The following is a 27,854-nucleotide window of genomic DNA, read 5'->3' as shown; positions in this document are numbered from 1 at the left end:
GAGAAAAGAAAAGGAGAAAACCTCCCCCTTGTTTTTTTAAGAATGGATCCTATTTTAAAAATAAATACATAAATAAACCATATTATATGATTTTTGTAAATAATAATAATAACGCTAGCTTCATCAAATAATTTGATAAACTAGATGACTGAATTTATTTTTTAAAAATACCAGACTGCAATTAAAAAGAGAGAGAGAGAGAGAATCTAACATCGTAAATTAAGATTCCGTAAAAGCACAGATACTGTATTTGTTGGCTGGGCTTTAACGTCTGACCATACGACCATGGGCTGACGGCCTGTAATACTCAACAAGCACCGACCGCTACCCTCACCCCCAACCGTCAGCGCACACAGGCCCATTTTAGTAATTTCCTTAAAAATAACCCTTTTTTAAAAAAAATTTTAAACAGCCAGAGTCCCTCGTAGACGGAAACAGGTCACCAGAAATCATCGTCCGTCAAGCAAACACCTTCCAGGGGCATTTTAGTAAATAAATAAATAAATATATATCTCCAATTCATATCTCCCTGTCTAATCTGTTGTTGTTGTTTGTTAAATTGAAGCCGAAGCAAACGAACTCGCTCTCTCCAGCTTTGCAATTTTATTTCGCTTGATATTTATCTCTCCCTTCCTCTATTTGCGATCTACTGGTTTCAAGCTGAGGCGGAGGCGGTGTTGCAGCAATTCGCGTCACCTCTTCGGGATCACTTTTCGTCTCTCCCTCCCTCCCTAAATTAACACCATGGCGTCGGAAAATTTCACTGACAAAAACGTGGTGTTCAGAAAACTGAAAGCGAAATCGGATAACAAGGTTATTCTTTATTGATTTCGTTATGGATCTGATTCAGATCTGGAAATTTTATTGTTATTATATTGGATCTGGAATTTACGATTTCGTGTGTTTGTTATTAGATGTGTTTTGATTGTAATGCGAAAAATCCTACTTGGGCTTCAGTAACGTACGGGATCTTCCTTTGCATCGACTGCTCTGCTGTTCACCGTAGTCTCGGTGTACACATCAGCTTCGTTAGGTAAATTTATTCTCTGTTTTTTTAGTTCCGTGTTTAATTATCCGATTGTGCATTTAATTTAGATTTAAATGACAGTTTTGTTTTCTTTTTAAAGTAGAATGAAGCTTGTTGAAGCACAGGATTGGTGCACAAAGTTAATTTTATTTGGATCAGATAATGTGAAGTGAGAATTGTACGTGATAGATTTGGAGATCAACCAATATGATTTTTTTTTACTGAGAGATAATGTGATCATTGCTTTGGAAAATTAAGAGGGGAACAATCAAGCATCACATAAAAAATGAATGCTTCCTCTTTAAACTACCTGGCATCTTGTCAATTAGTTTGGACTAGGTTGTTGGGGTAGTTTTATTTTTATTTCACTGCTGGATCAATGGTAGTGTATGGATGATTCTTTTTGCAAGTAGACCTTTGCATTTTGGAAATAATGGCTGTAAAATTTAGAATGCGGTTGGTAGGATGTAACCAATGGCGGTAAAATTGAGATCTCAATTTCAGAAAATTTACTCTGGGTTTCTCTGTATCTATAGACTGGAGAGACATGTTCCAACTCCAAACCAAGTTTTGGTGATATCTTTGCTCCCATTAGAGTTATATATATATATATATATATATATATATATTAAAATAAGGGTTTCTGTTTATCCTCTTTTCTTCTAGCATTTATTTTTCAGGAACGACTGTGATGCAATGTTATTTCCTATTCATATAGGTCTACGAATTTAGATTCATGGAGTCCAGAGCAATTGAGAACAATGAGCTTTGGGGGAAATAATCGCGCTCACGCTTTCTTTAAGCAGCATGGTTGGACTGATGGGGGGGAAATTGAGGCCAAGTATACATCTAGAGCTGCAGAGTTATATAGGCAAATACTTTCAAAAGAAGTTGCTAAAAGTATGGCAGAAGAAGCTGGCTTGCCATCATCCCCTGTTACTTCAAAGTCAGCCCAAGCAGGAAATGGACTTCCTGATGTCAAGATTAATGATGCTCCTAAAGAAAGCTCATTAGGAAAACAAGAAACACCTGATTTAGTTTGTTCCCCAAAAGCTTCTCGCTCGGTTATTACCAGTTCTGTGAAGAAGCCACTTGGTGCAAAGAGAACTGGGAAAACAGGGGGGCTTGGTGCTAGAAAGCTTGCTACGAAGGTAGGCTTTTGCCTCTAACTTGTAGAATTATCATCAGTTATCTTAGAAGCAAATGTCAGCTTGACATTTTTTACCTAGCCTGCTTCTTAATAGTACAGCCTTCAATTGCAGCCTAGTGAAAATCTCTATGACCAGAAGCCTGAAGAACCAGCACTTCCTGTAACTTCCACAACTAACAACAACAACAACAACAACAACAACAACACAAAAGCTGGCACATCTTTTGCATCTCGCTTTGAGTATGTAGATAATGTTCAACCTGCTGAGATGATATCTGGTGGCCCACAAGTGATTAATCATGTATCTCCGCCAAAGTCATCAAGCTTTTTTGCAGAATTCGGGATGGAAAGCGGTTTTCCTAAGAAAGGAAGTTCAAACTACTCAAAAGTTCAAGTAAGCTCTTTAACATGCATTATCTGCTTATGGTCAACTGTAGAAAACCAGGCAATACTTACACTTCCAGCAAATAACCACCAGTTAATGCGATATCACCTAACTGTGACTTCTCAAATCTAGAGACTGCAACCTTTGAAAGGATCCAGGTTTTTATACCAGGCAAGAGTCTGAAAAAAGTGGATGCCAAAATGATATTGAAATTTTTGGTTTCATCGGCCAACTGAATTTTAGACTATTAATTAATTTGTTAGATTTTAATTCTCTTCCCAAATCTGCAAATTTATGGTAAGTTGCAACCAATCAGCTTTTTTTTTCCTGCACTATATTCAGTGCTTAAACAAATCAAAGCATTTCATATGCAGAGTTGAAAAGGGGAAAAAAGCCATTTACTTAAGTAGCACAAATTGAGAGCTTGTAAAATTTGTGAGGAATGTGAAAAGCATCTATGTCCTTCCATTATGTGTTTGCTAGTTGTTCTGTCAAATTGTACTCGTCACTTTTGAGTGTTTGATTTTCAACAAAAACAAGGCATCATGACATTTAGCTTGTGATGACACTTCCAAACTGGTTTAAACTCTCTCATAAGCTAGTAAAATTGAAATTTCTTTTGAAGTTGTAGGGTTAAATTTGCATAATACCTGTGCTTAAGCTGCTATTTCTGCATTGTAATAATGTTGTGACGTTTTAGTGACTTTTTCAATCTCTTTTTTATTTTTCAGCATGCAAGTCTAGATTTTGCAAATTATGTCTGTCCAGTAAAAAGAAATAAGGGTCGGCAGTTCTCATGGAGTATTTGTGGGAAAATCAATAGAGTGACAGCTTTGTGTTTTTACCTGAAACTACATAGTGGAGTTTTTAAAGTTAATTTTATTTTGTATTTCAATGTCATTCTTTTGATTTCACTAGGTTTTTGTGTTGGTATTATAAAAAAGTCTTGAGTTGATGGGTTTCCTAATTCACTTATGTGCAAGTCTTGTGGTGCTTACTCTTACCTAAATGCATTCTATACTTACTGAATAATGGGTATATTAAATTTGTATTTTACATCATCAAAGGGGTGTTTATATTCTGTTATGAGATTACCTGTAAGTCATTCCTTTTCAATAAGAGGATTTAAAACATAGTTGATTTTGTCTGAGAGTTTATGTTTAAGAACCATGAAGATAAATATCATAGAATAGGTAATGTTTCTGCAGAAACCTTCTCTCTGTTGGTTGTGATACTTTTGTGTATCTCTATTTTTTCTTCTCTAGCTGCATATAAAAAGGATCTTGATATTAGTGGTGTTTTTATTGCTCAGTAACAGTCTTGATATGTTATGTTTTCTATTATTTGTTAGCATTCTTGTCATCAATCACTTTACTTATGTTTTGGGAATTGCATGTGACATTGGAGATGTTATACCCATTGTTACTGGAATTTGTCAGATGACACTAGTGATTCAGTCAGCAAGGAATTTGTTTGTTTAGTTCTGTACTTGTTTGTTCATACATCCTGTTATTATCAGATTCAGGAAACAGATGAAGCAAGAAAGAAGTTCTCAAATGCAAAATCAATCTCATCAGCCCAATTTTTTGGTGATCAGAACAAAGCTGATGCTGATGCTCAAGTTTCATTGCAGAAATTCTCTGTATGCCCTCTTGCTACCACTATCTAAATATATGTAAATTTTATTTTGTTTATAGTGACAGGTTTCAAGAATTTCATCCCATTCTCTCTCTGTTTGTTGTGATTTTACTACCGTTAGTTCATCCTTGTCTGCTCTGTCGGTCACTAGATTGAAATTATGGATCATTTTTTTGTTCCAACCAGAAGTTTCTTTACTCAGCCAGGGATTTTTTCCCCCTGCTAACATCTACCCTTATCTGGGAAAAGAACTGTGGTTTTTGGATGATGTGAGTGAGAATTCCAAATTCTTACCTTTGCCTCCCCTTCCCATTCCAAACTTAGGTTCTAGCATGCAGGAAAAATGGCAAAATGCCGCGGTTACATAGAAGTGCTTTTTTTACTGAACCAGTTAGGCAATGATGAGTCGAATCACCAATGGCTCCATGGTCTTCCGCGCAGTATCTCTTGTATCAAACCTATACCACATGCCAGACTTGATGGAACTGCCTCATAAGCTAGACAATTCTTTCCACATACCATTGCATACATCCTATCTGCTTTAACTGTAATGGGCATCGACCAGCTCATTTCTAATGAAGGCCCCGACTAACCACTAAAATCTTGCATTTCTTTCTTCTGAAATTTTATTTAAGGTTAAAGGGTGTAAGTTTTATGCTGTTTCAGGGCTCCTCAGCTATATCAAGTGCTGATCTTTTTGGTCAAAGCGATGATCAGTCAATTGATCTTGCTGCGAGTGACCTCATCAATCGGATCTCTTTCCAGGTAATGCTTTGCATGTTTTGGTGCTTAAATATTTGAATGAATTTCTGTTAAGATAGGAAACCACTGGTTTCTTTCACTTTTTTTTGTTTTTTTTTTCACTTTCCTATATTTATCGAAGGTTTCTTCCCTTGTTTAACCCTCTCAGGCACAACAAGATATCTCTTCCCTAAAGAATATTGCAGGAGAGACTGGGAAGAAGCTCAGCTCCTTCGCATCAACCTTCATAACTGATCTTCAGGACAGAATCCTCTGAAGTTGATGGGCAGTGTTAAAAAATCTGCAAGTTTGCTACATTACCAATCAATATCTATCTATGCAGTGGAATGTAAAATGAGTCCATATAAAATTCTTTTTGAAGAAAAATAAAAGTAAGACGTTTTCAGGCTTTTGATAGGTTTTCTATTATTATATTGTAGTGCAGGTTTTGGGATCCTTTCTGTTTTAGTTTCTTGGAGTGTGTACTAAAGAGATGTAGGAATTGATATTATAGACAAAGTGTTCTGTTGAAAATTAGCTGCGTTGTAGTTGGGGCTAATATTAGGACACACGGCACAACATTACTGGCCATTCCCAAGGAAACAGCAACGAATGCCTGAAGCTTTGTGACCTAATATTACTGATGGTGCAATACTTCCATCCTGCAGGCACTGTTTGGTTTGTTATGTTCTAGTTGTGCAAAATTGTGTTTAGTATATTTTAGCTAATAGGATCGCTGATAATTTATGATTATTAAGGGTGTGATTTCATGTAGATCGTGGGTATTTTGATGGTGTTACGGTGTATAATGCCCACCTGGAGTGTTAGGATGGTGCTACATGCACGGAAAAGGGAAAAATGAAAAATGAAAACTTATATTGTGATTTTTTTTTGTTAATAAAACATGTTGAAAATATTTGAATATTTAATTTTTACTAAAAAAAAATAATATTTAACTTTTAGCAAAGTGCAAATCAATAGCCATGCCACCGAGGACAGAGACATCTGCTAACGGCAAGAAACGTGGCTGTGCGTTTGAAAATCCAGAACCCTCTTCTCCAAAGGTTATTTGTATTGGTCAAACGAGTTAAGACCAAGAATGAAGAAACCACAAGAAACTGAGGGCGAGATCAAAGAGAAAGGGGAAATAACTTACCTGTTATATTTAAGTTCGAGTTCTTTTACATAGAAATTTGATTGTTGAATAGTGTATGAGAGAGGATCTACTCTTTTCATGGCTACTATCTTAGCCGAAGGGGTAGCGTAAATCCCATCTAGATGGAATTGCATCTATGCAAGGGGAAAGACACCTTTTCTCATTTTAGCTTCCAATCACCTGTAAAGACCCTTGAATTCCTGTTAAGATATGTTTTTTTAATGTGTTTGGAATTGTTTGTTTTTTGTTTTAAAATGTATTAAAATAATATATATTTATTATTTTTTTTAAAAAAATATTTTTGACATTAACATATCAAAAAATAAGAAAAAAAAATTAATTTGAAGCAAAGAATTTTTTTTTTTCAAAAGCACTTTTGTAACGCAAAAACAAGCAGACTTTTTATCCAAAAATCTATAAGGATTTATATTTACTTATTGCGTTTGGATGGCTTTGAAAGTGACCTCAGGTTAAGATCGGAGATTCATACCATCTATAGTGCAATATGATGAAGTCTAAAAAATTCAAATAGCTTAGGAATAAGGCTCTCGGGTTGGATAATCAGTTAATCAATTGGTCTTAGCAATCTCATCCATTCTTCCTAACCAAGGTAATTGATAACTTATACTTAGTGCTTGGTAGACTAAGATGACTTATGGCTAGTACCTGTAAAATGTTTTTTTTTTTTTTTGGAGGTGAAGACTCTCCAATACTTAAATAAGTATCGTTTTAGAGAGAAAATACATGAATATTCTGGAGAGAGATGCTCTAAAAATATATATGCAGTAGAGAATGAAAATTGTGAACCTATGATTTGAAAGTTTCATGGTGTATTTATAGCCCATAAATTTTATCTTTTTGTGAAGAGAAGGGTCTGAAGTGTAATTTTATCCTGATAGCATTTAATGAGGTATAAATATCCATGACATCTATATTAATGTTTAATAGAAATATGGTGAGTCCCTAGAGGACTTTTATACACCTAAAAGGTGTAGAGAGATTAGGGTTCAATAAGTCAGATGTAGCTGAGCCCATGGAGGCTGAGCTCTTCCCCTAAGCTAGACCTAAGGGAGGAGGGTCATCCTCTTGGGTGTGCCCCAAGTAGAGTGGTTATTCCCTTGGACGTGCCAAGGAAGGATGGTCGTTACCTTGGACTTGCTGGAATGCCAAGTCTAAGTGCATTGGATTTTACATGTTTACCAGACTCACGTTACCTTGGACTTGGCTAAATACCAAGTCCAAGTATCTTGGGTTTGACATGTTTGCCAGACCCACATTACCTCATTCCATTGGGCATGCTAAGGGAGGATGGTCATTCTCTTTGGCGTGCCCAAAGGAGAATGTGCATTCTTTTGGGTGTGCCCGAGGCTTGACACATTGCCAAACCCAATCGCGCCCGGGTCTCGTTAGCACCAAACCCAGCGTGCCTGGGACTTGGCACGTTGCCAAGCCCAACGCACCTTCACTAGAGCATGCTTGTTTTCCTGAAAATTTATACCTGTAAAGTTTTCTTGATCCAATGTTTTTTTGGTAAAGATATACTGATAAAAACTTGATTCATCAGTAGTCCCTCAGTCTTTGCGATATAATAATATGCAAAGACTTAAATTAATCTCTAAGTTCAGGTAGAGTAGTGAGTTTTGCTCGTATAAAAAAAGGGGTAAACTAGGAAATATGTAGAGAAATATGCATCTGGACTAAAAGAAATTCTTTTATATATAAAAGAACATGAATTTGTAATTAGAAAATTTCTAAGAGATTGAGGGTACCATGCCCATCATCTATATAAATTTCTAAGTGGTTTTGTGAGGAATCCAATGAGGGTGAACCTATACTTAGAAACTTCTAAGTGATTATAGGTTCTTGGTAAGTGGGAGCCTGTAGCTTTCCCAACATTGTCATGGGGCTTAAAAACCATCTACTAAAGAGTGGTCATCATGATTTTTTTTTACGGGGCATGAGAGCCCTCATTAAGAGTGGTGATTACATGATGTTGTTGTTTGTGCTAGGGAGACCAATCACATCCATCCCTTGGAGATTGGTGCATATAGCATTAGAGAGATTACATCTACCATTTTGAGATTGATGCATATAGCACCGAGAAGATTACATTTACCTCTTGAAGATTGATGCATATAGCATCAGAGAAATTACATCTATCCCCAGGGAGATTACATCTACCCCTTGGAAATTGATGCATATAGCACTGAGGATGTTACATCTAATACATATAGCACCAGAGATATTACATTTACCCCTTGAAGATTGATGTATATAGCATCGAGAAAATTACATCTATCCCTTGAAGATTGATGCATATAAAACCGGGAAGACAAAGTCAATCCTTCCAAGGTGTATTATTGAAAGGCTTTTAGGCATCACCTGGAGAAAATAAAAATAGTCATTTTGAATAAGTCATTTATATATAAGAAACTTACATTTTTATTCTTATTGGTTATGGTAAATTTTTATTTGAGCAGACTGTCCGACGTGAGGGAGACTCTTCCCTTTCCTTTGGATAATTGTAAAAAATACTTCACATGTTTTACGGTTTGAACCAACATTTCACTTGTATTTATTGAGAGCTTTTCAAAATCTTAAGGCTTCAACTGCATTTGTGAAGTTAGTAAAGCATCGCCCAAATTTGCTTGTCTCACCTTGAGTGGCTAGCACTGTCTTAGTGAGGAGTCAGACTTGATTGCAAAGTTGTTAAAGCTTTGTTTGGGCAGGAGTGTAAGCAGCAAAGAGAAGACTTGTCTCACGTCATAGCCCAGGTAGGTATTGATTGTGTGCCGTGGAATGGTCTAAAAATATCAAAAGCAAGCTTTATAAAGAAACCAATGGTTTTTTAACCATTTTCCCACAGACGGTGTCATTGATGAAGTCCCAAAAATCCAAATAGCCTGGGAATAAGGCTCTCGAGTTGGATAATCGGTTAATCAATTGGTCTTAACAATATCATTCATTCTCCCTAACCAAGGCAGTTGATAGCTTGTACTTGGTGCTTAATAGGGCAAGGTACCTTGTTGATAGTACCTACAAAAGATCCCTTTTGGTGGAGGTGAAGACTCTCCGATACTTAAATAAGTATCTTTTTATAGAGAGAAAATACAAGAATATTATAGAGAGAGATGCTCTAAGAATATATATGCAGTAGAGAATGAAGATTATAAGCTTTTAATTTGAAGGTTTCATGGTGTATTTACAGCCCATGAATCTTGTTTTTTTGTGAAGAGAAGGGTCTGAAGTGTAATTTTATTATGATATCATTTAATGAGGTATAAATATCCCTTACATCTATATTAATGTTTGATAAAAATATGGTGGGTTCCTAGAAGACTTTTATACACCTAAAAGGTGGAGGGAGATTAGGGTCTAAGATGTCAGATGTAGCCGAGTTCATGGAGGATGAGCTCTTTTCCTAGGCTAAACCCAAGGGAGGAGGGTCATCCCCTTAGGCATGCCCTGGTGATAAAAAAAATCAAAATTCAGATTTTAATCCTTTTTTCATAAAAAAATAAAAATATTATCCTATTTTCAACCCTAAAACATATTTTAATCAATCTAAAACATCAAAATTAAATTAAATTTAAAAATAATTTTCAAGTTCTAATCTATTTTTTTCAGATTCAACAAAGTTTGGAAACACCTTCATTAATTTTCTCTCTCGTACAAGAATTTATAAATACCAAAATCAAAGTTTTTAATGGTAAGAATATTGTTACTTAATAACTTTCTCTCTTCTCAACTTATACTAATTTTTCTCTTTCCTTTTACAATTTATAATAATTGAAACATAAAAAAATAAAGATTAGGACCAAAATGTAATACACTAAAAAAATAAGGACTAATTATAAAAAAAATTAAAACTTAAGGAATGAAATTATAGTTTTGCACACCTTGTAGAAATGGCTCTATTTCATCTTTCAAGTTGGTCATTCATCTCTTAGTTTTTTAAATAATAAATTAAAACTTTATCACGTAAAATTGACTGTTAATTTATAAATAATAAGTTAAAATTTTATCACATAAAATTGATTGTTAATTTAATATCAATATATTTTAAAGTATGTAAAGTAAGTAATAGAAAATAAATAAATAATTTTAACGCATAAAACAATAAAAAGTATAATTTTAAAGGAATAAACTGAAAATAAAATAAAATTATTTTTTTTAGAATAATCCGCGGCATCTAGAAGGAAAAAAAGAAGAAGAAAAAACTAGTTGTTTACTATAAAAAGAACTTCCTTCCCCTAGTGAAAGAGAGCAATCGGGGAGCCATAAAGAAAAATTAAAAAAATCAAAAAACAAAATTGGCGCTTCAATTTTCCCTCCAACACCCCGTTCTTGACCTTTTCCTTTTCCCTCCTCCTTCCTTTTTCAAAATCCTAACAAAATCCCCCAAATTATTTTCAACTCCAAATTTTCTCTGTTTCTTCTTTACCCAAACAAACAAAATCCTTTCGCTTTCTCCTGGTTTAATGGAGGTTTCAACTGAAGCAGCCGTTGATGTGTTTTCATTGCCTTCTAAAATTGAATCCCTAGAGTCCAAATCTCTTATTGTTGCTGATGGGTTTTCTTCAAAGTCTCAGGTTGAAGCTCTAAATGACGAACTTATGGAAGACTCACACGAGGATCCAGTGAATTCACCTAATTCTCTCAAAACCTTACCCGAGTTAAGCTGTGGAGAGCAGTGTTTGGTTTCTATATCGTCAAATTCAGGCGGGTTTTCACAAATTTCGACTTCAACGCCTCAATCTGAAGAAACCCTAACCATTTCCTTGCCTTCTTCTCATATCGTATCCCCAGGTAACCAGATTTCGGTTCCTTCACAGTCAAATCAAGATGGGTCTGGGTCCTTTTTAGCTAATGGTAATGAAGATGGGGTTTTATTGGATTCTGGCCACCGTTTGGTCGCTAGTTGTGATAATGATGATAGTGAGCCTGATTCACCTATGCAATTAGCACGTGAAAAGCTTGCTTCGAGCTCGTCTGATTCGAAGCTTGCTGATGGAAATGTTGAGGATGAGGAAGAGGGTTTTGGTAATGATGACGAGAAAGAGAATCCCAGGCGATTTTTTCATTATGACCCTTATTATCACGCAATGTATCATAATCAATGGGGGCATTTTGATCCCGAGTTCCATGAGTATCATCCGGGTTTACCTCCTCCTTGGATTAGGAGGTTTCGCAGACAACCATGTCCTCAATTATGGAATCGTTGGGATGACAGAGAGAAGAGAAGAAATCAAGAATACAGGCTTCCTGGTTTTATGCAGGAAACTGGACCTACTGGTGTGGTATGTCTAAGAGGTTATTATTTTGAATTTATTTGATGTGCATGTGTCTATTGATGTTTATCCTTTGTGATATTAAATTTTTGTTTTGTTTTTTGGTGTTGGTTTTGCAGGGTGCTGCGCTTTTTAATAAAGGAAACACTTGTTATATTAATGCAATCCTGCAATGCTTTACGCATACTGTGCCTCTTGTTCAGGCTCTTCGTTCTTGCAATCATGAAATGCCCTGTGAGTACCAGCTGTGGATAGCTACTTAGGATCTGAATTGTTTGTACTGTTTAATTGAATTTCAGTTTTGGTATTTACTGCTGGACATTGGGAGTTTTCAGGCATTACTGAAGGGTTCTGTGTTCTTTGTGTTCTTCGTGATCACATTGAACTTTCTTTATCTTCGTCTGGAAAGATTCTTGAGCCTTTGAAACTTGTCAACAATTTGGAAAGTATCCTTTGCACTTTTGTTTATCATTGAGCAACATGTGGCAGTGGATTAATCATCTTAAGTGCATTATGAATTACTTTGGCCATTACATTTCTTGTGCATCATCATTTTGTGTAATTGTCATTTCTGTGCTGCTGAATTATAAGATTCAAGGGACTTTCAAGTACTCCCAATTGACCTTTTAGTATTGTGATTTTTCTCTTTATTTTTTTTTAATACTGTTGGTGTTTTGGATACTTTGAACTTTAGATTTCTTCTGCAATGCCTATTTGATATTTTGAGGAAAATTTTCTGAAAATTTTGGACTTAAATGTGATTCTTAACCCATGAATAATTAGATATTTCATCTGTTTTTCGTCGATACCAGCAGGAAGATGCCCATGAATTCCTCCAATGTTTGTTAGAAAGACTTGAAAGGCATTGTTTGGATTCAAGCCTAACTGATGACAGCGCATCCTCCCATGATAAGAACATAGTTGAGCGGGTATTTGGAGGTCGTCTTGTTAGCAAAGTATGAGTCTGAGGAGTGAATTTTCCCATTTAATTCCCTTTAATTTGCATATTGCTGGTGTTCAAAGAAAGCTTGAAGTATTCATTTCTCTACTTTCAATGCTTAGAACAAATGTCTATTTTGTTTATTATTGATTCTTGCCTTGGCACTGAATTTTAGTTACGATGCTGCAATTGTGGTCACTGTTCTGATAAATATGAGCCACTGATTGACCTGAGTTTGGAGATCGAAGATGCGGACTCTCTTCAGAGTGCACTGGAGTCATTCACCAAGGTGGAGAAAATTGAGGATTCAGAGACAAAGTTTACATGTGAAAGCTGCAAGGAGGAAGTTTCTAGGGAAAAACAGCTTATGCTGGACCAGGCTCCTTCAGTTGCTGCTCTTCATTTGAAGATATTCAAGATTGATGGGACCTCTGTTGAGAAGATTGGCAAGCATGTGCAGTTTCCACTGGAGTTGGACTTGAAGCCCTACACCAATGACAATGAGGACAGTGATGTGAGTCATGGATTACTAGTATCACTGAATAAGGATCACTTCCATTTTAAAAAGCGATAAGTGATCTTAACAAATCTTTAAATGGTAATCAAGATGAAGAGCATGGAAAAAGGCATGCTAAGAGAATTTAAAATTGAAATTAAACTACGATTACTGTCCATTTAATTGATCTTTTTACCTGCAAAGGTCAAATACTATGCTAGTCTGGGAAATAAATGATTGAAGAGCCCTACACCAATGACAATGAGGACAGTGATGTGAGTCATGGATTACTAGTATCACTGAATAAGGATCACTTCCATTTTAAAAAGCGATAAGTGATCTTAACAAATCTTTAAATGGTAATCAAGATGAAGAGCATGGAAAAAGGCATGCTAAGAGAATTTAAAATTGAAATCAAACTACGATTACTGTCCATTTAATTGATCTTTTTACCTGCAAAGGTCAAATACTATGCTAGTCTGGGAAATAAATGATTGAAGACTCGACTCATGTCACATCAAAAAGTAAAATTTGTTGGTTTTGTTGTATTAGTTTGTGTTTTGTGAGCATTTAATAAAACTCTTCCATTTTCTTGACAGGAGGTGGGTTTCAAGTATCAACTATATGCGGTTGTGGTGCACAAAGGAGATTCACTTATGTCCGGACATTACTTTTGCTATATAAGATCCTCTCCAGACACATGGCACAAGTTGGATGACCCAGAGGTAATAAATACTAGATTCAATCTCTTTGCTGTTGATTGTTATTGTTTTGCTTCCAATCTCCTTATAGAGTATGCCTCTGCTTACTTTTAAACCTATAAATGATAAATGATGAATGAGATTGCATCATCACTGGGTTATACTGTGCTATCATGTGGTTATTTTTAACTTCTGTCGGTTAAGTCAGGGTTTTTACCTTTCCTGAACACGGATTTGTCCTGAAGTGGAATTGTGGTGTCACTTCCAACAGTTATCTTACAATTTCTATGTGTTTTTTCAAAAGCCATCCTTTTCTTGATTTAAACATTTTACCCCTCTAAAGTCAATTGTTTGGAAGGTATCAAACCAGCGAAGTCCTCAGGCTTCCTATCTGCTGGATAAATAATATTTTTGAACAAATTTTACCAGCATCATGTGTGTTGAGCATGGGTGCGTTCCTGTGTGTGTTTAATGGAACAGATTGGAAATATTTATTCTGTAATTCTGCCTGTAATACCTTTTGAGGGTTGATTGAGTTGGGTGTATTAACTATTAGTTCTGAAATGATGGTATCTCACAAAACTAAATTAACTGTCATATTTTTCAGGTCAGCAAGGAACAGGAAGAATTTGTGCTCTCTCAAGCTGCCTACATTCTGTTCTATGCTAGGGAGGGTACACCCTGGTGTTCAAGTTTGATCAAACCACAAGAGCTTTGCTCAGATCCCAGCAATTCAAATACATCACCCAAGTCAGTTCTAGATAATGTTAACCGTGAATGCACTGGTGTAGGGAATAACAAAAGTTCTGAGACCAATGTAATTAAGGATGCCATTGAGGCAACTTCAACTCACATCCCTTTTGAGAGAAAGTTTGAAGAGAGTGAATCTAGAGTTGAGACTAAGGGAAATTTTGTTCAGATTTCCCCTGCCAATAGACCAAACTTTCATCGCATTGTGTCTATAGGTGAGACCCCCATGGTTGATGTTTCTGTGCCACTTGGAGTAAGTGATTACCACGATGGAGTTTTGCATGATGAGATGTTATGTTTTCCACCTTCTGTTGAAGAAGATAACTGCAATCAGGGTGCTGAGAAAATTGAAATAAATGGTGATCTGCATTCCCCAACTCCACACAGATCACCCACTCCAGATAAAGGACTGCCAGGTAAAAGAGTTTATTCCATCAAAGTCTTTGCATAGTTCTTTCCAAGTCAATATATCTGAAATGAGATGAATGGAACTTTTCAGAAGCCAGACATCGTATTCTGCGAGATCATCAGAAAGGGGAGAACCGGGTGAATTGTAAAAGATCATCAAAAAAGGTCACAAAGGATTCACAGACAGCAGAAGCTCTTAGATGCATCAAGAGAATGCCAACTGCAAGGGGCATGAAACTTATGGCTGCCATGCTTCCTAGGAATGACAAGATAAGACCAAGATCATCTCCATGTAAAAGGGCCAGCCCTCCTGGTTCTCGCTGCAAACCCACCATACGCATGGCAGTTATGCGTTGAATAGTTGAGATTTTGTTTTGTTTTGCTGGCTTGGTCTTTGGCCAACATAGAAGCAATATACTTCAAATGCTAAGTTAATGCCTCATAGTGAATATTGCCTTTCTGAGCTGCATGTTGACTATGTTTCCCATATGATGTTGGGAAAGCAGGTACTCTGGTCTCTTAGGTTTGGCTATACGTTTGGTCTGGGAAATGTAAAGTTCAAATGAAATGAAGTTTACTCTTTTGCAACCTTGCTTTCGAATTTAGAAGTGGCCTCTGTTACTAGCACTTTGAGCTTTGAAGCACACATAAATATGGCGTAGAATTTGTGTTGGAAATAAATGATAGAGCACTCGGCGCCTGTTCAGTTTGTATATGTGGCTCAGTGGCTGTTTACTGTTTTTAGCTTCTGATCAAGCTAGTTAGACTGAAAGTCAGGGTGCTTGGGACTCAGGAGGGTTAGGTTTTTTTTTTTTTTTAAAATACCCATCCATATTTATACTCAAGACATTTATGCCAAAAAAAAAAAAAAATAACAAGATTTAGGGTTCTTCCCTATTGAAAAAATAATAAAAAAATTCAGGTCCGAGTTTTTTCTTCCCAGAGTTGACATGGTTTATCCTAATAGTTTCTATAACGCCAAAATGAAAAAAAGAATATTTGCTTTTTTGCATGATTGAAAGGTTAACTTGAAATAAAAAACAGGTAACAATACATGCATGTTAAAACTGCTATTTGACATGCTTTCTCAGTCATCTTATATACCCATACAAAGTGTGAGCTGACTTCAATCGTATTTGCTGATAAAAGCTTCTAGTTTCTTTCTTTTTTGATTAAAAATAAAGCTTTTAGTTTCTTTCGTCATCGATAATATCATGGCAAGGATGTTTCACTGTTGTGTCACGATCCTTTTAGCCTTACTATGGTGTATCTGTACATCATGCCAGCTGCAGACAAACTACAAGCATGTAGCCTTGGTTCTATGTTGAAATTTAAAGATAAGCATCGTGGAATATGCATAGGATGCCTTTGTTCATATCAAGAACTTAACAAAGCTGATCCTAGGTTCCATCTGAATTCTAAGGCCTCATTTTGTTTGTTCCGCTACAGACAAAAATGGAACTAATTATAAAAGTACACAAGACCTTCATACTAAATCCTTCCTTTCTTCTTTCCATAAGGAGCGTTTGAAATTGACATGGCTGATTCATTCACAAGGGGAGAAAGTAGTCACCAAGGAAGGCCAGAACCTTTGAGAAGCAGCCAGTTGCCTGAAAATGCTAGCACTACCACTCAGGTGGTCCTAGTCATGGATGGACTCAAGGAGTTCACCATAAAGTCGCTTAAGTGGGTTCTTGAGAATATTTCAGCATCCGGTGGCATTAATGTCACTCTCCTTGGAGCCATGCCGTGGCTCAATATTCCTTGTCAGTATCTAATTTATTCTAATCTTCTTGTACAAAATTCATTTCTTGTGCTTTTGCATATTGTGTGAACAATTGATGAAATGTTTAGTTCATAAGTTGTATAACCCGGGGCTTAATTTTGCCTTCTTAGTATCTGCAAAGACGTGGCAAGGTATTTGGGCCGTGGGATTTGAAGAATTAGCTATGGCAAAAGAACAAGGTGATGAATGGAAGAGTGATTCTAAATATGTAAAGCTTCAAGCAATTCTTGACCTCTGCAAGAGATTTGGGGTATGAATTAGCCATGCCACATCACTCATTTTATATTGAAATTCCTGCTAATTAGTTCACATGTAATTTATGCAGGTTAATGTGCCACAGAAGGAAGTTGTGATGGGTTATCCCTTGAAACTGATGGTGGTTGAAAAACTTAAAAGCCTTAATGCATCATGGGTGGTTTTTGATAGGTAAAAAAATAACGAGATACAGTCATTGTTGTACATTTTCTCGAGGGCCATGGAGATTTTTGCTGATTTAATCTGTTGTGCTTAGTAACAGGCATCAGAGAAGAGACATGGAATTCATTGCAGATAAATTTCCATGTAACATGGTTATGATAAATGAAAATGACGAGCCTGTTATTATCAAGATGCAGCCACTGACTAGTGGAGAGTTCACTTCAGGGGGGTCACCAGCATCTTTTCTACCTTCTCCGCTATGATTTCTCATTATCCGTTGGAAGTTCTTGAGGAGAAATTAATCACCAGAGAAACATGAAGATCACTAACAAGAATGTTTCTATTTGATTAGTTATGGATTTGTAATTTAAAGATATTGGGTGGAAGTGATGCAGAGCTGATGATGATGGTGAAATTCCTTGTGGGACGTGGGCAATCAAGGACTAAATCATAACTTAGTTCTTCAGCCTACTTGGAGTTGCACTTCAAAACAGTTCCTCCTTTTCGTTTTCTTGTAATAAAGCGCAATTTCACCCTTTTGGTTCTGGCTGTACGTTACTACATTTAGCTCTTGGAAATGGGGGGGCAGTTCCCCATGTCATGAAGTTATTTCTGTTAGGATTGATTTATCAAGAACATAATAACATGCCTTGGCAGGACTAAGTTTTAATTATGATTTACCTACTGTCAAGACATAATATTCAGAAAATTGGATAAAGTGCTGCAAGCCTGCAAGAATAGACTGAGGAAGAGTACGGTAAAAGTCCATGAAACAAAGTTGTGCCCGACAGTAATAGCCTCCGTATAAAATCTTGTGGAGAGTTACATGGACTTTTTGCAGACCATTGATGATTTTTCTTAAAACTGCAATGTAAAAACGAGGGAGTAGAAATGCTTTTTGTGGCCACAATCTCAATTCTGTGGCAAGAAGGGAATGACTAATATAAAGAAGTCAACAGTAGTTGACCAAGTGTGCTGCGGTTGCATTTCTTGTATATATGATCCTGATAACGGGGAAGAAGAGAGCCCGCAATTCTAGTACCCAATACCATCCACGTTATAATTTAGAGCAAAGTTGGCTCAAGAAAGAACATTTATTGAAATTCCTTCATGTTTTCTAGCAGAATAAAACTAGATTATATATGTCACCATGAATCCCTTGCTAGAGAGTATGAAACACTTTTGACCTTCATTGGGCTAAAACCTATTATTGGTGACTTTTAAAGAGAGAAAGGAAGGATGCTGACATGGTAGAGACTAGAGAGAGATGAGACTTCTGCGCCAGAACGAAGAAATAGAAAAAAACACTGTAATATATACAAGCAAAACAACACTAGATGCTTAATGAATCATGGATGGCCACGATAAGGGATCTTTTGGTTTGGAATGGAGGTGCTTCATTTAAGCAAGTGTTTTGTTGAGAAAGAGTGGTTGATCTGCTAGGAACATGCCAGATAAAAGTTGCCTCCACATATAGTGGTCCATTACACAAGCTCACATGCACACTAGAATGCATGCAGTCTCATCCACCCTGCTATTGTGCAAATATGCTGTCCTCCATATCTGTGTGTTGACTTGTGCGCTTAAAGAGTCATAATTTCTGAGAAGCATGAACCTAAAGACCCAAATCGTCCCCATTTCTGTGGTAATTATTGATGTTCAATTTGAAGTTCTGGACAAACAATTTCCTGCAATATCCCATCAATGTTATCTTGCTTCAGAATGTTCCTAGCACACTATGATTTGGCGTTGACTTGTTATAGGATCACATCCACTAAATATATATGCTACTATTCAATTCTCTCTTTCTTACCACTTTCTATTCTTATAATGACAATGTGCTCAATTTATTAGATGGACTGTTGCTTATTCTCTCCTTGTTCTGTGTAAATTAGACCTAAATAAATTTCCTTTTGTTTTGCGACTACATTTTCTCCTGTCATAATTAAGCTAACGAGAATCATGGATTTCCAGATGATTAATCAATCTACAACAAATGCAGAGATAGCTCTAGTAATTTAGGCGGGCATAAGCTTAGATAAATGCCAATTAATTTTCATCAATAGTATGAATCACGGTAATGAACTGTAAACACCGAAGCAGATTGTGCACCACTGCTGGACTATCTGTGAACGTAAAACAGATGCCGCCGGCAATCTTAACAGTAAGTATGTTCATAGATATATACATCACAGAATCTACTCTGTTGCATGCACAATTAATTAATTAACAAGCCTGTTCTTTCAAGCTAAACCAGAGTGGATCAGGCAAGGAACATCGAGGGAGTGCTCAGTCTGGTGTGGGTCTTGAATTATATCTTTTCTGCTTCTCTGTATCGTTACATTAATTTGACCAGGACATCCGACAACACAAGCTTCTGCCCACTGTACTATAATTAGCATGCAAAATGACAAGCTTATAATTTGTTCTTTGAACTTAATTAGATTGTAATTGAGAGAGTGTCATATCACTAATTCCCAAGAAAGAAAGATGGCTAAGAGCATGGCCGTTCCCTTTACGATACAAAATCATAGTTGCGGCAATAGCTTGGAATATTGCTTGATATTTATCATAAACACAGACGGCATGCAACGTGATTACTTATCCAAGTCCTCTAAGTTCGCTAACCACAGAAGCGCCAAATTCTACGTGCTTTTCACGTCAAAACAATAACTAAAACCGATCGATAAAGAAGAATTTATATTACTTCAAAATCTGATACAAAATACGAAGTGCATGAGTAACAATCTTCATATTAATTATATAATAGTAGATATTATTAACATATTCTTAACCAGATTACTCTTATTTCTCGCACCACAACGGATGGGTAAATTTTTCTTAAGGTTGGTGTAATAACGAGTTGCATTCTCAAGGAGCATAGCCACCAGTACCGTGGCCTCCACCGCCTCCGTACCCAACTCCATGCTCACTACCAGCACCATAACCACCACCGCCACCACCTCCAAAGCCGCCGCCACCACCACCAGCATGGCCACCCTCTGCACCACCACCATGACCACCACCTTCTCCTCCACCATATCCGCCTCCGTGTGCCCCTCCAGAAGCATAGCCGCCTCCACCACCTCCACCGCTTCCACCCCCACCTCCATAGCCTCCACCATGCTCTCCACCAGCACCATATCCACCCCCAGCACCACCACCTTTTCCACCTCCATACCCAGCACCATTATCACCTCCAACACCATACCCCCCACCGCTACCCCCTCCTCCTCCACCACCAGCACCATATCCAGCTCCACCACCTTCTCCACTTCCACCACCACTTCCATACCCTGCACCATGCTCACCACCATAACCAGCTCCTCCACCACCACCACTTCCACCACCTCCACCATGTCCAGCAGCAGCACCATAGCCTGCTCCACCACCTTCTCCACTTCCACCACCACTTCCATACCCTGCACCATGCTCACCACCAGAACCATAACCAGCTCCTCCACCACCACCACTTCCACCACCTCCACCTTGTCCACTACCAGCACCATATCCAGCTCCACCACCTTCTCCACTTCCACTACCACTTCCATATCCTGCACCGTGGTCACCTCCAACACCATAACCAGCTCCTCCTCCACCACCACTTCCACCACCTCCACCATGTCCAGCAGCAGCACCATATCCAGCTCCACCACCTTCTCCACTTCCACCACCACTTCCATACCCTACACCATGCTCACCACCAGCACCATAACCAGCTCCTCCACCACCACCACTTCCACCACCTCCACCATGCCCACCAGCACCACCATAGCCAGCTCCACCACCTTCTCCACTTCCACCACCACTTCCATACCCTGCACCGTGGTCACCTCCAACACCATAACCAGCTCCACCACCACCACCAGCACCACCACCACCACCATGCCCACCAGCACCACCATAGCCAGCTCCACCACCTTCTCCACCTCCACCTCCATAGCCTGCACCATGCTCACCTACAGCTCCATAGCCACCTCCTCCTCCACCACCTGAACCCCCCCCACCCCCACCACCATAACCCTCAACACCCCCACCACCACCAGCAGCAGCTCCATGGCCGGTTCCATAGCCAACAACTGGAATGTGACCAGGTATTTCTTCAAGATTAAGAAGGGCTCTAGTAGCAGTACATATACCCAAACCTAACAAAGCAAAGAAAACTGAACAAAGAACTTTGTAGGTAACCATATTAGGACGTATTTAAATTCACAGGAAACTTGTTTTCAGTATGCAAGTGAAGGTGGTTATTTATAGGAATGGGAAGGGGTCCAAAGCCGCGTTTCTTTGCTCCAGGAGTGGTTGAGGCACATGCAAAAGCGAAGAAGCGTGCCCCCACAGTCCGGTCCACCAAACATATACACAGAGTGCCGTCAATCACCCAAAGGAGTCTCGCTCTAGCAACCCAAGGGAAGAAAAAGACATAAATAGTCTCTCCCTCTCACTCACTCTCTAGACTGTGCTGATTTACTGTCCTCCATATTCTGATATAATTCGTGCGTTATCCATATTTGGAGTGGAAGATTGTAGGAGTAGACCTAAAACCTAACCTATCCCCTTTCCCGCCTAGCTAGCTACCGACAACCCCCTTTCACACCAACACTTGGTTAACTGCTATGCTCTATATCTCAACTTATTAAAAGTTGGCTACATTTTAATCAAATTCAATGCAGATAATATGCTCTTGGTAGATGTTAATATTTTTCATAGTAATCATAATAAACATCGGCTACATTTCATTATGGCTGGTAAGTAATTTCATTTTCCCTAGTTAGTCACTGTTGGAAAATTAAAAAAAAATAACATAAATGTCGATGGAAGATATTCCTTCGCAATTTACTGATGGAAGCTAGACGAAATTTTTTGTTAGCAATCTAGATGGAAATGGTGACTGAATTAAAAAAAAAAATCATTGACAATTATGGTGGCATTGTTGAGGTGTTAAATTAATGATGAGAATCTCATCAGTGATTTTAAGAGATAATGGCATTTTTCAACTCATTTTAATCTTTTTCTTTCAGCAAATAACAGTCGACAACCCTCTCCTCTCCTTACAAAAAAATCCGACAACCCTCATTCACAATCTCTCACCACAACTTGCTAGCCCCGAAAGAAAGCTCCTCTTTATTCATTCTATTTCTTATCAAGCTTCTTCACTTTCTGAGTAAGCAAACTCATTCATTTATATTTTAACCCATTTATGTTATAAACTAATTTATTAAAATTTATCTGTATTATTTATAATTTTTTTTGTATATATAAGTTCTTTACTTATTTTATAATAATAATTTTATTGTATTAATAAATGATTTATATTTTATAGTTTGTTTGGGATTTGGAGAACTTGATTTAACTTGTCACTTAATGAAATTGAGTGTAATATTTTATTACTTAGGTGTGTTAGAATTGAAAAATAACGGGTATCAATTATTTTTTTTATCAATTTTATGGTTAAGTTAAAAATCTAGAGAAAATTAATTTTGTGTGTAATTGATAATAATTAAAGGTATTCATTTAGATTAAATAAGTTTGAATCGAAGAAATGATGGATAATTAGTCGGGTCCAATTAATTTTAGTCAATTTAAGGTTTTGTTAAAAAAAATATGGTTTAGTTAAGTTAATGTATAAATGTTGATAAATTTAGGGTTAAGTTAATAATTATTTGTTTTTATTGAGTTATTTTAAGTCTTACAATTATATAAAAATGACTTTTTTAAATTGATTTTTAGGTTTACCAATATTAAAACTGCTTATTTCATCATATCTATGATGAAATGATCGTTTGAAGAACCATTGTATCAATGGAGGTAGCTCGATGAACATCTGAATGGATGTATATAGTAAATGCTTGATGGGAAAAGTTTAATAATAAATAAATAATCTCAAACTCAAGTAACTAGTTTTTTAAATTATGAAAGTGAATTCATGTATGAAATCAATTAAGAAATTTTTTTTAGTGAATTAAGAGCAACAAGGGACTTGTGAGGAGAGTATGAAAAAACCATAATGCAGCTAAATAAGTTTAATGAACCAATATTTAATATGTTCTTATAATTAAGTGTTAAGTTAACATTATAATATTATTCTAAATCTGTTTTCTTTTATTGGTTGCACCAAGTTGCATGATTATAATACGATACCCACACAAGAGTAATGAAGAAAGTCAGGTTGAATAACATAGAGATATAGAAAATGTATAAACTAAAGTATGTCACATTGAGCAATATATCTTGAATTTATGGTATTATGAAGTTTTACGGTGTATCTTTCAATTTAGTTTGAGAGACTTCTGCATTTTATGAATGATGAGACATTTAGTTATGGATGTTATTCTTGTGTACTTTGAGAGCTATATATTTAGAGAATGATGAGACACTTAACTGTGTCTATTGTTCTTGAGTATAGTATGAGAAAGCTATGTATTTCTTGTTCACCTTGTGGTTATGGATTTATTGTGACCAATAAATTATTAACTTCGGGGGATCATGACAAACATAAAGAAAAACATTAAAATATTTGACACAATCACCAACAAAATCAATATTCCATTATTATTTTTGTTAGAAATTCCATTAAAATGTTCCAAACCATTTTGGAACTTTTTTTAAAAACTTACAGAAGGTGTAGCAACTCGATGATGGAATCGCTAATAAAATTCTTTATCGAAAAAATACATAATAAGTTTCGATGGAAAATAGACAATAAAAACAAATTTTTAGAAGCAAATGATGTTACCATATTATTCAATAATTTTATCTATATTTACCTATGTCCATGTTTTATATATAAAATGCAGTGATAATCTTTGTTTTAAGTTTTGAAGGCACATTTGGATGTAAGATTTGAAAATGAGTAAATTAGAGATAAAATTCAGATCATATTCCAACCCGTGTCGAATATTGACAAATTTGATCTCTGATTGATGTTTTATGCATAATTTAAGCTGTAGAGGTCGAAATGAAGTGATTCTAGTGGAATTAAAAAGCTAACATCCATACCTTTCTATACACATATGGCAAGAGAAATAAAAAATAAAGGGTATGAAAATCACAGCCTTTAAAGACAAGTCTTACAATTTATCAATTTTGACCTTCAATCATTTCGACTTGAATATCTTGAGTTAGAGAAATTCATTTGATGCAAATTCAATTTTATTGGATTCCTAACTCAAAGATCTATCAACTTACCAAATTTCAGCAGAAAAAGAGCTCGAGATAGTAATTGAACACATGTTGTTCTCCTAAAATTAAAATCTCAAGATTTGAGTCTCTCCTCTTTTTTATGAAAAAAAATAGTAATTGAATAAATTATAATGATAGAGTTTTTTGGTTAATTAATAATTTATAAAAATATCTTTTTTTTCCATGATTTGTTATCCTTATCACATAATTTGCTTATTCTGATTACTAATTTCATTGACTCTATTGCATAATTTCATTGATTTGTCATCTAATTTTTTATTTATTGGTAACAATAAGTTACTAAATATAATCTATCACTTTTGATGACAAGATTTGTTTTTGTTTTCATTTCTTTTGATAAAAATAACAAGATTTGTTATTCAATTATAAATACACATATTTTAGAATGTGAATTTTTTTTTTTATGAAAGTCGAAGATTTTTTGAAGAGCTTAGCCAGTTAGAAAGTGACTAAAAATAATTACAAGGGACAGTTTGAACAGGAAAAAAAAAAGAATTACTATATCGAACATATTAGTGTACAAAATTTTACTTCATTAAAAATATTCATGTGATCTATTCATTTTATCATGTATTCCATTTTTTTTGCAAAACATAATCAACTTAATTACATTTTGTTACATACTTAGCTTAACCAACTTACATAATTTAAGATAAATTAATATACCCTAATTATTTTGCGGGTGTTATTTTGTATGTAGTTTGTTACCTTCAATAATTATTTGTGATGATGTCACACCATCTATTTTTTATAGTGAGGGAATGACATAGTAATAATTAGATAAAAAAAAACCCAACAAGCACCAATATAACAACAAAAACTACCATAACTGCTATCACTAATACAAATAACCATAACAATGATTAAGAGTTCATTTATTTTTTTAAAAAAAATGTTTTTTTTTTAAATATATTTTTTATTTTTTTGTTTTCTTTAAATTATTTTTTGGTGTTTTCAGATCGTTTTGATTTATAATATCAAAAATAAATTTTAAAAAATAAAAATAAAAATATTATTTAGATAAAAAACAAACATTTTAAAAAACAACTATTATTATAACACGAAACAAGCTCTATAATTACCACCCTAACTACCACCACCCCATTACTACTATCATCTACATTATCATTTTTCTTATTTCATTTTTACCACTTCACAAATATTAATGGAAAATAAGATTTTATTCTTATTGGAAAATTTATTCCTTAACGTATAAAAAAAAATAAAAAATGACTTATTTTTCAAGAAAACACACCACCTCTAATTAGTATTAAAACACAATTTAATTCCAATAAATTTAAGTCAATATCATTCTTTTTTTTTTATTAAATTCAACAAGTGTTAGTATATTGATAATTTTTTTTGTAATTTATTTTTAACTAACATGTTTTCATTTGTTTTTTTATTGTATTTACAATTTTTTTTTCTTAAAAAATATTTTCACCATTTTATATATACAAGTAACTTTTCAAAAGAGTAACCAACACTTCAACCAAATGTAAATAACTTTTTATTTACATAACCAACACTTTATGTTGGCTATTTATTTGATCAGTGTAGTCTCATTTTATTAATGAATTGGAGGCTACTTGTCATCATCTTATGAATAACAAGTATTGTAAAGTTATGACATTTATTTAAGAATTAGCCCATAAATTACCTTCGAGCTGTATATCAGCCTCGAATTTATTACTATCACCATTGTCAAGCACGCAGGGACCTAGCCATTGAAAGCTGACTCTCAAATTCCCAAAATTGCTGGGGACTAGCGAATTATCCAACTTGGAATTCCAATCATTCAGTGAACACTAGCATAAATTAATAATTGGGCTCCCCAATTTTTATCTGGAAGCTCTGAACTTGATTTTAAAAAAGTGGACTTGGACGACCTGAGGTTGGAAATTAAAATAGAAAAAGAGGATAATGCTTCAAATGGAAATTGTACGTGTTGTAAATTATCAATGGAGATTTGGCATATAACGAGACAATGCAACCATTTGGCTTCATTTAACCTGCATTATAAATAATTTATAGGCATCTTCTTTAATTTGACCTTATTTTTCTTAGCACTATAGGCTAGAAGACACGTAAACGTATTTAGAAGATCATAAAATAGTGAGAGTGCAGTATCAAGGCGCATAGCCACCACCTTGGCCGCCACCCTCACCCTTCCCACCACCTGCACCATACCCGGCATCATGTTTACCCGCAGAACCATAACCTCCTCCACCACCACTACCACCTCCTCCTCCACCACCTCCACTAGAGCCACCTGCTCCACCTCCATGACCTGCTCCTGCTCCTTCGCCTCCACCACTACCATATCCACCTCCAGCACCGGAACCGCCTCCGCCTCCCCCACCACCACCACCACCACCACCAGAGCCACCCACTCCACCTCCATGGCCAGCTCCTTCTCCTCCACCACTACCATATCCTCCTCCATGGGCACCTCCAGCACCAGAACCACCTCCACCACCTCCACCACTGCCGCCACCTCCTCCTCCATTTCCTTCTCCATAGCCTCCACCAGAGCCAGCTCCTTCACCTCCTCCATAGCCAGCTCCACCAGCACCAGAACCTCCTCCACCTCCACCTCCAACCCCACCACCACCACCACCCGATCCTTTCCCTCCACCACCACTTCCATATCCACCACCACCACCTTCACCACTACCACTTCCATATCCAGCACCGCTAGCTCCTCCAGCATAACCAGCACCGCCACCACCTCCACTGCCTCCTCCACCACCACCTGATCCTTTCCCTTCACCACCACTTCCATATCCACCACCCCCACCTTCACCACCCCCACTTCCATATCCAGCACCACTAGCTCCTCCAGCATAACCAGCACCACTGCCACCACCAGCACCACTGCCTCCTCCACCACCAGCACCACCATGTTCAGCAGCACCGCCATAACCAGCACCACCACCGGCACCTGAGCCACCTCCACCGCTATATCCTCCACTTACATCTATACCAGCACCAGCCCCATGGCCACTTCCATAACCACCTGCTGAAATATGTGCTTCAAGAGTAAGGAGGGATCTTTTTGCAGAGCATATCCCTAATAATCCTATGAACACAAAGAAAACGACTGCAAGAACTTTGTGGTTAGCCATGGGAGTGTTTTTTAATCCCATCAACTTGGTTTTGAAATGAAAACCAGTGGCAAGGTACTTATAGGGATGGGATAGGGGTCCAAAAGCGCGTTTACAGCATAGAAAGCAGTGGTTGAGGCACAATGTGATATTGGCTTGATGCCCCCACAGCATCCACGAAGTAATACACTCACTCATACTAGTACATCCACGCGAGAGTGCTTCTTGCTGTTGCCCACATTTTGATTACGTAATGTACATGAATTTGTTTGCCTAAATTAAGTGTTAATTAATTGGCCTAAAATCTTCTTATCCTCTAGCAAAAGATTGAGTGATATCCGACTACCTCGTACTCTTTTCACATCAATTGCTAATGTAGTAAAAATTGTCATATTCGCCTGAAACCTCAAATTTAGCAGCGTGTTGCATTTGTTGTTAACTTGTATATAATACTTGAGCCAATATTTTACTTTGCCTTTTTGTTATCAGTCATTTTACTCCCTTCGAAAGGTGTATTTTAGCAATTTTAACATTTCTTTTTGAACACTAATACCCATTTTACTCGATAACTAATTTATGCTCTTTTAACTTGATATAAAGTATAGAATAATAATACGCTTATTATAATCAGTGCTGACTTTTAAGACAAAATTTTATG

At 36.4% G+C, this 27,854-nt stretch overlaps 5 protein-coding genes across 10 annotated transcripts; 3 read left to right on the top strand and 2 right to left on the bottom strand.

The window, feature by feature from the left end:
- Positions 1 to 427: 427 nt before the first annotated feature.
- LOC18094163 (probable ADP-ribosylation factor GTPase-activating protein AGD8) lies at positions 428 to 5,715 on the top strand. Its single transcript, XM_006368335.3, has 7 exons — positions 428 to 813; positions 915 to 1,033; positions 1,746 to 2,178; positions 2,290 to 2,571; positions 4,082 to 4,204; positions 4,867 to 4,965; positions 5,111 to 5,715. The coding sequence occupies exons 1-7, from the start codon at positions 745 to 747 to the stop codon at positions 5,216 to 5,218; spliced, it is 1,233 nt and encodes a 410-aa protein (XP_006368397.2). The 5' UTR covers positions 428 to 744; the 3' UTR covers positions 5,219 to 5,715.
- A 4,661-nt stretch (positions 5,716 to 10,376) lies between these two features.
- LOC18094162 (ubiquitin carboxyl-terminal hydrolase 20) lies at positions 10,377 to 15,271 on the top strand. 2 transcript variants are annotated; one of them, XM_024608642.2, is made up of 9 exons: positions 10,377 to 10,819; positions 10,907 to 11,397; positions 11,508 to 11,622; positions 11,724 to 11,834; positions 12,172 to 12,344; positions 12,504 to 12,842; positions 13,424 to 13,549; positions 14,133 to 14,691; positions 14,775 to 15,271. In XM_024608642.2, exons 1-9 carry the CDS (start codon positions 10,579 to 10,581, stop codon positions 15,038 to 15,040), a joined length of 2,421 nt encoding a protein of 806 aa, XP_024464410.1. In that variant the 5' UTR covers positions 10,377 to 10,578; the 3' UTR covers positions 15,041 to 15,271. The 2 variants fall into 2 exon arrangements, with proteins under 2 accessions (XP_024464410.1, XP_006368396.1); XM_006368334.3 differs by having other exon boundaries at positions 10,377 to 11,397.
- A 480-nt stretch (positions 15,272 to 15,751) lies between these two features.
- Positions 15,752 to 17,426, top strand: LOC18094161 (uncharacterized). Its single transcript, XM_024596078.2, has 4 exons — positions 15,752 to 16,449; positions 16,580 to 16,719; positions 16,795 to 16,895; positions 16,987 to 17,426. Exons 1-4 carry the CDS (start codon positions 16,221 to 16,223, stop codon positions 17,147 to 17,149), a joined length of 633 nt encoding a protein of 210 aa, XP_024451846.1. The 5' UTR covers positions 15,752 to 16,220; the 3' UTR covers positions 17,150 to 17,426.
- A 2,134-nt stretch (positions 17,427 to 19,560) lies between these two features.
- Positions 19,561 to 21,230, bottom strand: LOC112326657 (glycine-rich cell wall structural protein 1.8). 5 transcript variants are annotated; one of them, XM_052454388.1, is made up of 2 exons: positions 20,639 to 21,230; positions 19,561 to 20,374 (listed from the first exon to the last, which is right to left on the bottom strand). In XM_052454388.1, exons 1-2 carry the CDS (start codon positions 21,075 to 21,077, stop codon positions 19,758 to 19,760), a joined length of 1,056 nt encoding a protein of 351 aa, XP_052310348.1. In that variant the 5' UTR covers positions 21,078 to 21,230; the 3' UTR covers positions 19,561 to 19,757. The 5 variants fall into 5 exon arrangements, with proteins under 5 accessions (XP_052310348.1, XP_052310345.1, XP_052310347.1 ...); XM_052454385.1 differs by having other exon boundaries at positions 19,561 to 20,410; positions 20,543 to 21,225; XM_052454387.1 differs by having other exon boundaries at positions 19,561 to 20,278; positions 20,543 to 21,225.
- Positions 21,231 to 26,066: 4,836 nt separating this feature from the next.
- On the bottom strand, positions 26,067 to 27,281 carry LOC112326660 (glycine-rich cell wall structural protein 1.0). The gene is made up of 2 exons (XM_052454389.1): positions 26,956 to 27,281; positions 26,067 to 26,820 (listed from the first exon to the last, which is right to left on the bottom strand). Exons 1-2 carry the CDS (start codon positions 27,236 to 27,238, stop codon positions 26,219 to 26,221), a joined length of 885 nt encoding a protein of 294 aa, XP_052310349.1. The 5' UTR covers positions 27,239 to 27,281; the 3' UTR covers positions 26,067 to 26,218.
- Between the last annotated feature and the right edge of the window lie 573 nt (positions 27,282 to 27,854).

Source organism: Populus trichocarpa, chromosome 1 (genome assembly GCF_000002775.5).
Source record: "Populus trichocarpa isolate Nisqually-1 chromosome 1, P.trichocarpa_v4.1, whole genome shotgun sequence".
Taxonomy (NCBI): domain Eukaryota; kingdom Viridiplantae; phylum Streptophyta; class Magnoliopsida; order Malpighiales; family Salicaceae; genus Populus; species Populus trichocarpa.
Note: the sequence above shows the minus strand (reverse complement) of the source record. Positions and strands in the feature narration are given on the sequence as shown.